The following is an 11,778-nucleotide window of genomic DNA, read 5'->3' on the forward strand; positions in this document are numbered from 1 at the left end:
AAGTCTTTGAAACTTTGTTTTTAAATTAGCAGTTCATGTCAAAACTAACAGAAGTTCTTTGGCAAATCCTAGGTGCTTTAGCCCTTGCTGGATGTATGAATTCTGGTCAGGAACATGAGGATTACTTGCTTTAGTTTCATAACTGGGGTTTACTGCAAGGGAAGGGAAAGGAGAAAGGAGAAAAGAAAAGAAGGGCATATTCCTGGAATAAACTGTGATGAAAAAACCTGGCTTGACTCACTGTCCAGGGACATAAAAATGACTGTGATTTCAGAAAGCAATGTCTCTTTCATATTCTTTTTTCTACCTTTTTGTTAAACAAAGGGAAGTGAAGCGCTGTTTATATTTTTCCTCCCCCTTCTGTGTCCTCAGGGTTTTTCTTCCAGCACACAGTTCATTATCAGGTTTCAGAGTGTGCTTTGCAGCACTGAGTAAAGCGCTGGATAAAAATACCAAACATTTGATATCTTAGAACAACAAATCAGTTGGGAAGGAGCTTTTCTGCTGCTGTTGCTTCCATCCATGTTGTACTTAAGGATGTACTGCCAAAATAAAAGCAAAGAATGCAGTTTGTTAGTGGTTATGTATATACAAATAGATGAGTTACCAGCAACAGTTATTTTCACAGCCTTCAATGTGTAAGGGAAGCGAAGCACAGCAGAAGTCCTCACCCCAAAACACGAGGTAATTCAGCTGATTCAAAGACAAAGGTATGAAAAAAGGTGCAGATTCTTGTTCAAAACACAAATTTATAAAACTAATACTGAGAACACAACATGGTTTTTTTTCTTGTAGTATCCTGAAAACAGCAAGGCTAGAAAGTTTGGGGGTTTGTGGTGTCTAACAGACCAGTAGTGTTGTTTTGTAGTCTAATGAAAAAGTAAAGTATCTTTGGAAATGTTCTTGCTGGATAGTGAGGAACACCCAAATACTTACTCAGTGTGTTCTGGTCTGTTGTGAGCCTCTGTAACCTAACAACATCAGTTTAGAGTCAATAATATAAGAGAACCTTAACTCTAGGCAGAATCTGATGTCTACAGAGGCTTGTTATTAGTCTGTTTTCATAATTTTGAAGACCTAACCATGGTCTACTTTAGGAGCCATTCAAAGTGTTCGCTCCTAGTTATAGGCATCTAACACCAAAAATGTGGTGGTTGGATGCAGCATACAAGAAACCAGTGCTGAAGGGTTGGTCTGCAGGTTAGGGAGTACTGCAAATCAGTAATCTAACATTTCTTTTTGCAATTATCCCTGCAAAAGGGAGCATTAAGGAGAGGCCTTAATTAAGTAAGAGTTTTCTGGAGAGGTTCCTCCATGCACAACAGGCAGCAAAAGAAGCCCTACTTCTACTTTGTCCTTTCCCTTCCCTTGCAGTAAAACCCGTATATGAAGCTGAACCAAGCACCCCTTGTGTTTGAAAATGGGAGTGCTGCAGTAAGCTAAGCAGAACCATGCTGTGACCACAACATGGATACCTGAGAGCCTAAATATAAATACAATAAGTGGGGGGACCATGCCAACAGTAGTTAGAGTGACAGGATAGGAATATGATCCTTGCCCAGACACTGCAAATGGATATCAGTAGGATATCAGTAGGAGGAAATTACCCTGGCAAGATAAGAGGAAAAGGGGTTTTGTAATCCTAACATGAGATGAGAATCTAGATGGGAATAGTCAGGAAAGGCTGAATTTTGCACATGTTTCTTTCTAAGCATCCTTAATAATTAACACATCCAGGACATGAGGATATAGACTAAAGACTAAATCCAAGGTTACAGCCAACTAACCAGCCTAAATGCTATGTAGTGTAAGGATTTTATTCCTTGTAATGGCTTAACCCCAGCCAGTAACTTAAATACGACACAGACACTTGCTCACTCCCACTGCCCACCCCCAGGCCCCCCAAAGGTGGGATGGGGAGGAGAACCAGAAAAAAGGTAAAACCTTTTCTTCTTATCTTGACAGGGTAATATCCTCCTGCTGATATCCAAGAGGTTGAGATAATAACAGTTTAATAACTGAAATAAAGTAAAATACAATAATAATTTTATTGGAAATGAAAAAGAGAGGCATATAAGCCAAGAAAAACAAATGATGCACAGTACAGTTTCTCCCAGCTTCTTGTGCACCTCCTCACTGGCAGAGCATGAGAAACTAAAAAGTCCTTGACATAGGATAAACTCTACTTATCAACAACTAAAACATCAGTTTTTTACCAACATTATTCTCAAACTAAATCCAAAACACAGCACTGTACCAGCTACTGGGAAGAGAGTTAACTCTATCTCAGCCAAAACCAGTCATTTCTACAAGTCAAAGTGTAGAATGGACAAATTAATCTATGTTGAAGAAGGTGATTGAATTATTCCTCACAAATAAGTTTACAAGAAATATGAGGTTTTGGGTTCTGGAGGTGGGACAAGCAAACTCTTCAAAAGGACACCCTGCAAAAAGAAAGTGGAGGATTCCCAGGGAAGGACAGTGTCATGGAAGCTAGGAAGAGGATAAGCTAACAGAAGGTGCAACATCGGGGTGTTGGTTGCTAGATTCAGTCATGGAGCTGGTTCTCCTGCAGAGCTGCTTGGCAGGAGAATGAATTCTGCAGATATTTTTCAGCAGGGGACTGGGGCAGGACAAGCACAAAGTGTGCAGACTTCCTCTGAAACACCTCTAGATGCCTACAGTGCCAGTCTTACCCTAGTACTGTTAAAAAGAGAGAAAAATTCTCTAAACTAAAGCTGAGGATGACTTGCAGTTAATGTTTGGTGAAAAGCACATCCGAGGAATCAAGGGGTTACATAGAAAAGAGAAGGTAGCAAAGGGTCTGGCTTTACTCTCAGAGTCTAGCAAGATGAGTCACCTGGAGATATTTAAAAGTCTGTAGATGCGGTGCTTAGGGACATGGTTCAGTGGTGGACTTGGCAGTGTTAGGTTAACAATTGGACTCAGTGATCTTAAGGGTCTTTTCCAACCTAAATGTTTCTATGATTCTCTGAAGGTAATACAACTTCTTACTGTTTTCTTTTGAGAGAGAGAGAGAGCTATGGTTCTTTAGTGGAGATGTTTTACTTGGCGTTTGACTTGTCTTGTGAGCAGCTTTGTTCTGTTTTGGTTTGGGAACAGTCAAATATGACAGAAACTGTACTAACCAGCACAGATGGAGGGATTGCAGGTCAGCAGCAGTAAGCTTCTGGTCTGACACTGAAGGCAATGCTGCTGGACAACCATGGTAGCCAGGAGTAGCAGAGTTTGTCTTGAAGTCCCTGCAGTATGACCTCACAGGATGCTTTCAGAAAGGCCCACACTCAGTGTGAGGGTTTCAGAAATCCATCTTAATTTCTAGAATTTTGAATTTTCCATTCTTTGCAATGCATTTGTTTTCCTTAAACACATCACATATTATGCTTCACAGTTCCTTCTGTCAGAGAGGGAAAGCACCAAATCCTGCCCACTGTGAGTAAGCCAAGAGGGTAACCATGGGAGCAGTGTTCTGCTCATCACTGCATCCTGAAACCCTTTACTGAAAAAGAAAATAATCCAGGTTACCTTGCAGTAGGTGAGGAGCTGAAACAGGACATCAGTGTGATTGTGTTTCACTTGTCTTTAACAAAAGAAATCAGTATGATTGAACAAACCACCTGTGTTGCAGATATAGTTATACTTGGTTAATTATTCTGCAATTTACTTTTTGTCTGCCCTTCACAGGCATGAATAACCGTGAAGTCTTGGAGCAAGTAGAACGAGGTTATCGGATGCCATGTCCTCAGGACTGTCCCATCTCCTTGCATGAGCTTATGATTCACTGCTGGAAAAAAGACCCAGAGGAGCGTCCAACTTTTGAATATTTACAGGGTTTTCTTGAAGACTACTTCACTGCAACAGAACCCCAGTACCAGCCTGGCGACAACCTGTAAATCCCTGGTTTCCAGACACTGTCATGAATTACCAGGTGTTTCTCAGCCCTGCCCCACCTGCTCTCCACCTTCCAACTCTGTGATCGGCTTCTCCAGAGTGCAACATCTTCCAGCACTGCAGTGCACAGGAGGGGCTGAAGCTGGGAACTTCCACAGCCCTTGTCTATGACCACTTGTCCTAACAATCTGAATGTCCTGGATGAAAAGGAGAAAAACACTTGTTTTTTCTTAATCAAAGACTCCAAAACTGCATTGTATTGATGTTATGTAAACTGCAAAACCTCTGTTCATTGTAAATAGTAACTCAGTGCCAATAACTGATCCTAGTGCTTTCCTTTTTTTAAAATGCAAAACCTATGTGATTTTAACTAGTCTTCTCCTGATTCAACTAAAAGTATTATTTTCCAGAAGTGGCCTCTTTGTCTAAAACTTTTTTTTTTTTTCCATGTTTTAACAAATAAAAAAATCAGGACAGGTGTTTGGGTTTTTGCTTTTTTATATATAAAATATATATAATATATATACATACCTGTACATACAGTATATGGGTGCTGTTGCAGAGGAGGCTCATTTGGAATTGAATGACTCCTGCTGCAGCTGTACCCAGAAAGCGATAATTTTACTGCAGACATGAAAACACTGGTGGGATTCTGAAAGCCAGTGATCTAATTTTTGGCTTTTGCCAAGCATGATTTTTTTAAATTGGATTGCACTTTTTGTTTATGATTATGTACCTGTAGATGGTTGTAACTTTGCTCTTTCAGGAATCACGTGCTGTATTTACAGTAATGTTTCCAATGTTTGACAAGTGTGTGATGATTTGTTCTTGAAATTAAAACGAACATATTTAAAGCAAGAAAACTACACCATCACCGTTTGAACTGGAAAATTGAAACTGCAAGGACTTCTTGTATCAAAACATGTATACTGAAATGTTTCAAAAAGATTTATTAAGCAGTGTAACCACATTCAGATGGTCTTAAAATAATAGCATTTTAGCCATGTCCCCCCGCTAAACTATTGGTCATGCAACTAGGATTTTTCTGTTTTATGTGTAACATTTTTCCATTGTAAAATAAGTGTGTTAAGTGTCCTGTACTGCTAATGAAATTACTTTCTCTGTGTCTGCAAGTTCTCCAGTGGAATTACTATGCACTTCTTTACATTTCATGGGGGATGCACAGAACAAAGTATTATCTTTTCAGTTGTCTGTACCAGCCTTGAATTACTTACGTTTAACCAAAAAACACAAAAAAAATTCCTTTCTATTTCTATTGAGTTTTTAATACTGAGTTGCAAATTTTAAAGTCTTAATTACATTTTGTTATGGTTTATTCACAAGTTTACATTTTAAAACTGTTTAACTTTCTTAATTTAGTAATTAAAAAAAAAAGAGCATTTTACATTTGGATAGTTGTTTTTTTGTTTAAACTGTGGAGCTAATGGTGGACATGAGATTAAAAACTTTTCAAGAAGGGGTGTCATGCCATTTGGGGCATCATATTTCATAGGAGTACGGAGACCAGTTACCTATGGGACATAATTTTCCAAATTACGAAGTCAATATGTTTTTAAATAGCTGGAGTTCAACTGTAAGGAAGATGGCTGAATGCATAGCTAGTCTCTCATTTTTCTCTTCTACAGCACTTTGTTCTTTATTAGTTCTGTTGCATTTAACATGAATACTTTTACATTTACAAGTAAATGTACAATTTGCAGGAAAAGCTTTTCTATGTCATGTATTGCTGTTACCGCTTTAAAAGATTGCAGCCAACTAAGACTTCCTGACAGCTGAAACTTTTTTTTTAAATTATTTAGTACTTAGATTGTGAATTCATAATCTGAAGATTCACACATTTTCTAAAGAGAACCTTTCTTCATTTGTGAAAACTAACCCAATAATTAATTGAGATTCACAGAACAAATTGTCATCGTTTTAATATTTTCTATACAAAACTTTGACTGAAAATCCTCTTGCAAAGGAGGCTTCCACACTTAGCCTTTCTCAAAGTGTGAATTTATATGGCAATGTTGCTTGTTACCAGATTTCCATGATAAATTGGTTAACGTTTTACATGTAGAGTCTATAAGTAATGTTATGTACATTATATATTCAATGTTGCTGTACCTGTAGCTGTGGAGTACTGAAGAGGCCATGATCCTTGTTGGACTTCTAGCTTCCTCTTAGTACTTACAAAGCAAGTCGTGGCCCTCTTTTTTTTCCCACAGCTACCCCCCTGCCTTAAAATATCATCCATGGAACTGAGGACTCGATAGTAACTCAGCGGGCTGGCGAAGCCAAAATGTCACCTCCTCAGCCCAGAGCCCGGTGGCGAGGCACGGCCATTCTGCCAAGTTCCTTAGCAGACTTTGCTACGCCACAAACTTAAGTGCAGTTTCCATCTGTGCTGCGGGACGAGCCTAAAACGTTAGTTTGCCTGTGTTTCTGATTGGAAGTAAGACTCAGATGGGGCGTTGTTGGGGTTTTATGGCCTTTATTTCTGATTCTTGGGTTTGCTGTTTCTTGTATTGCATTCGGTCTCCGAGTACCATGTTGGTCTCTGCCGGATCTCTGCCTGCAGCTGGCTTGTGTGCAGACTGGTGCCACTGTTGAGTGGCAAATCCAGACCATTTCTCATCGGTAGCTCTTCTGCTTCTTTTTCTTAATGTTGGGAGTTTTGTTGTTTGGGTTTTTTAATCTCTCAAATAAAAACATTAGCAAAAAATTTAACCAAGGTTGTTAGGTTTTTTTGCTATAAATTAATAAAAGCCTTTTCATAAGCACTGTGTACACACCACAGGTAGCTGTGTGGTGACTGTAAAAGTAGAATTTATGAGATTAAGGATCTCCTTTTCCTTCCAATATTTTTTTAATGTAAGACTAAGTACATTCCACCCAGATAAAAACAATTGGCCTAATGCTCCCCCCACCAGCCCACATGATTCCCAACCGATCCATGGTGTGGTGGCTGAGTTCCAGAAGAGGTGTTCTGGTAGACCTACCAGCAGCAGAAAGGACTCAGTGGGGTGACACAGGCATCTCTAAGCCAAGTTTAATTCAAGACCAGTCTCAGGAAAAGTGGCAGCTGGAAATGGTACACTGCTGCAAAAGGGATGGTTAGTATGGTTACTCTATTTCTGTGAGAAGGCAATTATGTGAGACTTGGTGGTCTTTGAAAAAGACAGAAGTTTGTCAAAGGCACTAACATGATATTCTTTGGCTTTTGTGAACAGTGCTCAGTGTAGTTCTGGGTGACAATCTGGTTTTGATTTAATTACCACTGTAGAAAAACAAAGTAAACACAGAACGGGGGAGTGATTAACTGCTGAAATTACAAGAATAATCACAAATGGAAAATTTGTCTCCAGTGTGAGTCTTTCTCCTGAAGCCTCTAGACTGGAAAGGACTACCTGCAGCCCAAGAAGGCAGATTGCTAAATATCTCAATCTTGCCACATAACTTCAAGGTGAGTGGAAAGCTCCTCAAATTTATTTTAAAGTGCAACATCCTTTTCTCAAGTGCTGCAATAAAAAATGCAGCACGCTAATGAATGCTACCATATTGTACCCAAGGGGTTTAAGGGCCTCATGCGAGGCTGAGCCCAGGCATGCAAGAGCTATTAGGAGATATACAGTAGCTCCTCTTCTAAAGTGTAGACAATATTCATTCATCAAAGAAGCCTTTTCCTGTCTAATGGGAAATTACCACCAGCAGTGCAGACAAAAGGATATTTATTTTCTCCAGTTGTGTCAGTTTGAGGGTCTGTCTGTCTTTCAAGAATAATTGAAGTCTGTTTGTAGCTCAGAAATCTCATTGTGTTCTGCAGTCTTGGAAAGCAGTGATTATAATTTCCTGTGACTCATACACAGGGATATTTTATCACTGAGGGGACTCCTGTCAACTGGAGCAGCATTCCCTGCCATCTTGACTGAAGAAAGGGGCACTTCATTTTCAGACTTTCCTGCACAGACCAAACCAGAACCCGTGTCCTTTCTGCAGAAAAGGGGCCCCTTGCTGGGATTGCCACATTAGTGCTAGTGTCTCCCTCTCAGTGCTGCTAAATTTCTCAGGAGAACTTCTGACAGCTAAAATCAGGCTGCTGAGGTTCATTTTGAATGTTAGAGAGGAAATGCTGGCTTCCTTTAAGTCTGTGAGATATTTTCTGTTGACTTTTAATACAGAGCCTATTCTTATGTGTGTGTGTGTGTAAAATTACCTGTAACTCAAAAGGCAACTCACACATAAGACATCTACACAAACATCAATCTATCTCCTTGTATTCCTCCCCTGTAGCTGAATGCTTAACAAAAATGTAAAACTGGGACATGAGTAGATTAGAGGACAAAATGATGTTAACAACAAAAGAGCTGCTCTTTTTTCTTCTTGTTTTCCTTTTTTATTTTTTTTCCCCTGCTGGTTCCCACTACATGACCTGTTACAATCCCTATTCCCAAACCAGCAGAGGTGGTAGCAGCAAGCGCTGCTGCTACAGCCCAGAGATGCTGTGGGTCTCTGGCTACTGCAAAGAGCAGCCTGCAGCTGATTTTAAAGTTGGGGAGAGAAAATGTTTCTCCCAAGGGCATGGCTGCAGTTTGGAGCCAGCGGCGGAAGCGTGCAGGAGTGCTGAGAGAACTGCCCTCCCAGGAAAAGCAGGTCATTAGCTGGTAGGCGCTGCATGGTGTGGTGGAGAGGCAGAGCCAAAGGTTGCAGCAGCAGCTGTGTTTGCAGCACCAGCTGTGCTCACAGCGCCTGTGCTTCCTTGTGCCCAGGGATTTGGGTGATGAGATTAGAGCAGGCTGAGGAGCGTGAACTGTGGTTTCTGCTTCCAAATGTAAATATCTTCTCTGCTACAGCGTAGAGGAAAATAGTGTATGTTCAAGATGGGGAAAAAAATCACAGGACTGGTGTGGCCTGTGACTGCGAGGCAAGTGTTGGTTCTGCCTGACCAGGCCAGATGGAAGTTTGATTGTTTGGCTCATTGTTGGGAATAACTCGGCATTTAAGCTCTGTGAATAGCTAAAAGGGCAGAGAGTAAAGAAATGAGATTATCCTTCTTCCCCTACAGCCAAGCTAGAGCTTGCCAAGGGCTCTGGTTTGCTTTTTTGTGCATCAGCATTTGTTGCTGAGCTCCTGCACCCAGAGCCTTGTGAAGTTTGCCCAGCTACCTATTGTCACAGCTTCACACAAAATTCCTGAGCCCTGTAATGGATGAATTCAAATCTGGAAAAAGAAAAAAGAATGCAGGGCTGCTTTGTGAGTGTTGGGGCTCAACCTCATGACAGAGGCCTGTCTGTGAGCCCTGGAATTCCCTGTGCTTTATTCACTGCTGAACTTCAGGCTCTGGGCTGCCTGTCAATCCCACAGGCTGCTGGATTTCCCCAACTAGAAGATGCTACTCATATAGGAAGGGTCCCTGGTGTTGGGAAAGGGCTGCAGGGGTCCCAGCAGAGCCCTCCTAGGCACCACATAGGGCCTGGCCCATCACTGTTCCTGGGACAGGCTTCCAGGAGAGAGTGGGAATGAAGAAGGAGCCTGCAGCTTCCCTGGAGGCCCCTTGGACACCCAGAGCTGCCATGCTCTGTTGGCAGCAGTTCAGGCACAACTGTGTGGAGCTGCTGACGGCTCTTGGGGTGGCTTGGCCGGGGCTGTGTTGCTACAGCCCATAGTCCCAGTGACAATGGAGAAGCAGATGCTAAACCCTGCCCTCCTAAAAAAGCAAAGGCAACAAGCCACATGGGGAACAGCTTTGTGTCTTAAAGAGAGAGGACTAGTTACATTTGATCACACGAGAGCTCAAGTGTTCCCTCAAATTCCCATGCCTCCCAAAAGCAGTGCGGCCGCCAGCTGAGCTTTGTCTGTGACCTCATATACATCCAGTGTATAAAACACATTCCACATATTGAACATTTGCATATGTTACATGTCTTTTGTTCCACTTGGGTGGCCTTTTCCTCCCCTCCCCCCCCACCTCCTGCCCCATTACTCATCCACACACCTCCCGTCATGTTATTCTGGACGTGTCATTTCTGAAGGCCTATACATCCCTATCCTGTGGAGAATGGGGGCTCTGTTAATTGTCAAACATTGAGTGGGGAATGATCAATGGGTGACTAATTGGATGCAAGAGGGAGTAAAATAGGTATTACTTAGCTTCTGCTCTTAATTAAGAGGATACATAATGCTGTGGGGAAAATCTTAACAAATGGCAGGAGGGCCTTTTGTCATTATGCAGGGTTTGATTACAAGCATTGCACAAGCTAACATCCGGGTACGGTTTTCTTTCCTTTCAGGTGTCTCTCCAGGTGTGACTGAAAAATGCCAAAGCAAGAGCCTTAAAATAAAGTAAGTGGAAAATATTTTTGCAGGCATGTGCCTAGCAATGTAAACAGCAAGGCCCCAGTTTTCCTCACAGTGCAAAAGCAGCAAGGGACAAGCCACATGCAGAGAACCAGAGTGAGACCATCTGCTGAGGCAGACAGGGTTAAAGGCTCACTGCAATGTCTCCAGGTTAATTCACAGCACCAATGTTAAAAGAGGAGCAACAAGACAGAGCTTTATTTGAACATTTAATCATTTGGAAGCAAAAACATTCATGATTTATTTCTCCAAATACAGAGATATGGTAGGAAATATGAGAAGGGGCACTCGATACCAACACTTTCTTCCTAAAGAAAAAAGAAATACTACAACTCCTGAAGGATTAGGAACCTTTTTAGAAAAAAAGGTCTGTGTTACTTGCCTTGCCAATGAAAACCATCCTGCATTTGAATCTGTCCTTTTTATGACAAGCCCAATATGACTTATCACATTCTGCTTGTAAATAATGTACAAACGAGACACTAACTTTAGAGAGCTCAGTTTTATTTGGCTTTCAGTGAGTGAAGCCAGTAGGGTAGGAAGACTTCAAATACATAAAAGAGGCCTTCAGAAGGCAATTATGGTGGCTTCAGTTTTGGAGATGAGAGTGGTTTTTCAAATGCTGAAATAAACTTGGGTATCTGTTGTTCAAGTTTCCTAATCCAAAAATGAGTTAATTGACAGCAGTTTCTACAGCTTTGTAGGAGGGTACTTAGGCTCGGGCTGGACCTTTGATACCCACTCTGCAGACAGTGCTGTTAACAGAGTCAGCAGAGTGTGACTTTCAACCTATTTTTCCTCTCCTTGTCAGGCTGTTAATAAAGTACGTAAAGCTCAAGTGAGAGGAAACTGCTCCAAATTTCTGCTGTTTTCTGGGGCTTGGCAAGTTAAAGAGGGGACAGAGACTGGTTCTTTGGCCACATCTGCAGACACCATTAGGTCTCTACATTTCTGGACCTGGGACTGCTCGCACAAGGGACAGATCTCACAGTCAGAACCTTCCTCTACTGGCCAACTGGCAGCTGTCTACAGAGGTGGCAGGTGGATAGTGTTGTTTGCTGGATGTTACAAAGCAGTGTCCAGGGTTTGACCAGCAGAGAACAGAGAACTGTCCATACCCATTGTTGGTGAGGGAGGCCATCCACCACTTGAAGGGACTCCATAGCAGAGTCTTTCACAAAGGAACGGCACAAATGTGAGTATTGATGCAACTTTCCATGGGACACTCTGCCTGCCAAGTCCCCATGCTGCCTGCATTCCCTGAGGAGCGGGTCATCACACAGCAAACACTGCATACATCCCTCACATACATCCCAGGAAGGTCAGGCACTCCACAGAGCAACTCTCCCTCCCTGCTTCCATCCTGTCAGTGCTCACCAATGTCCTGATTTTGGTTCCTGTGTGGCCGTGGGCCCCTTGCCACCCTCACCCACTGTTGCACACAGGTGGCAGTGGAGCCGTCACTGCTCCCGAGCTGGAGGCCAGTGGGAAAACTGGCAGGAGAGG

The 11,778-nt window shown here is 42.1% G+C and overlaps 1 protein-coding gene across 9 annotated transcripts in view; it reads left to right on the forward strand.

Moving 5' to 3' along the window:
• FYN (FYN proto-oncogene, Src family tyrosine kinase) overlaps positions 1–6,645 on the forward strand; it is a 137,648-nt gene extending 131,003 nt beyond the window's left edge. For all 9 annotated transcript variants that reach the window (XM_014263524.2, XM_088052440.1, XM_088052442.1 and 6 more), the window contains one exon: positions 3,706–6,645. In XM_014263524.2, coding sequence (XP_014118999.1) covers positions 3,706–3,914 — 209 coding nt within the window. In that variant the 3' untranslated portion in view covers positions 3,915–6,645. The remainder of the gene's footprint in view (positions 1–3,705) is intronic.
• Positions 6,646–11,778: the final 5,133 nt, after the last annotated feature.

This window comes from Pseudopodoces humilis, chromosome 3, assembly GCF_049639895.1.
Source record: "Pseudopodoces humilis isolate 2021_Gansu_Grassland_sample_001 chromosome 3, ASM4963989v1, whole genome shotgun sequence".
NCBI classification, from domain to species: Eukaryota; Metazoa; Chordata; class Aves; order Passeriformes; family Paridae; genus Pseudopodoces; species Pseudopodoces humilis.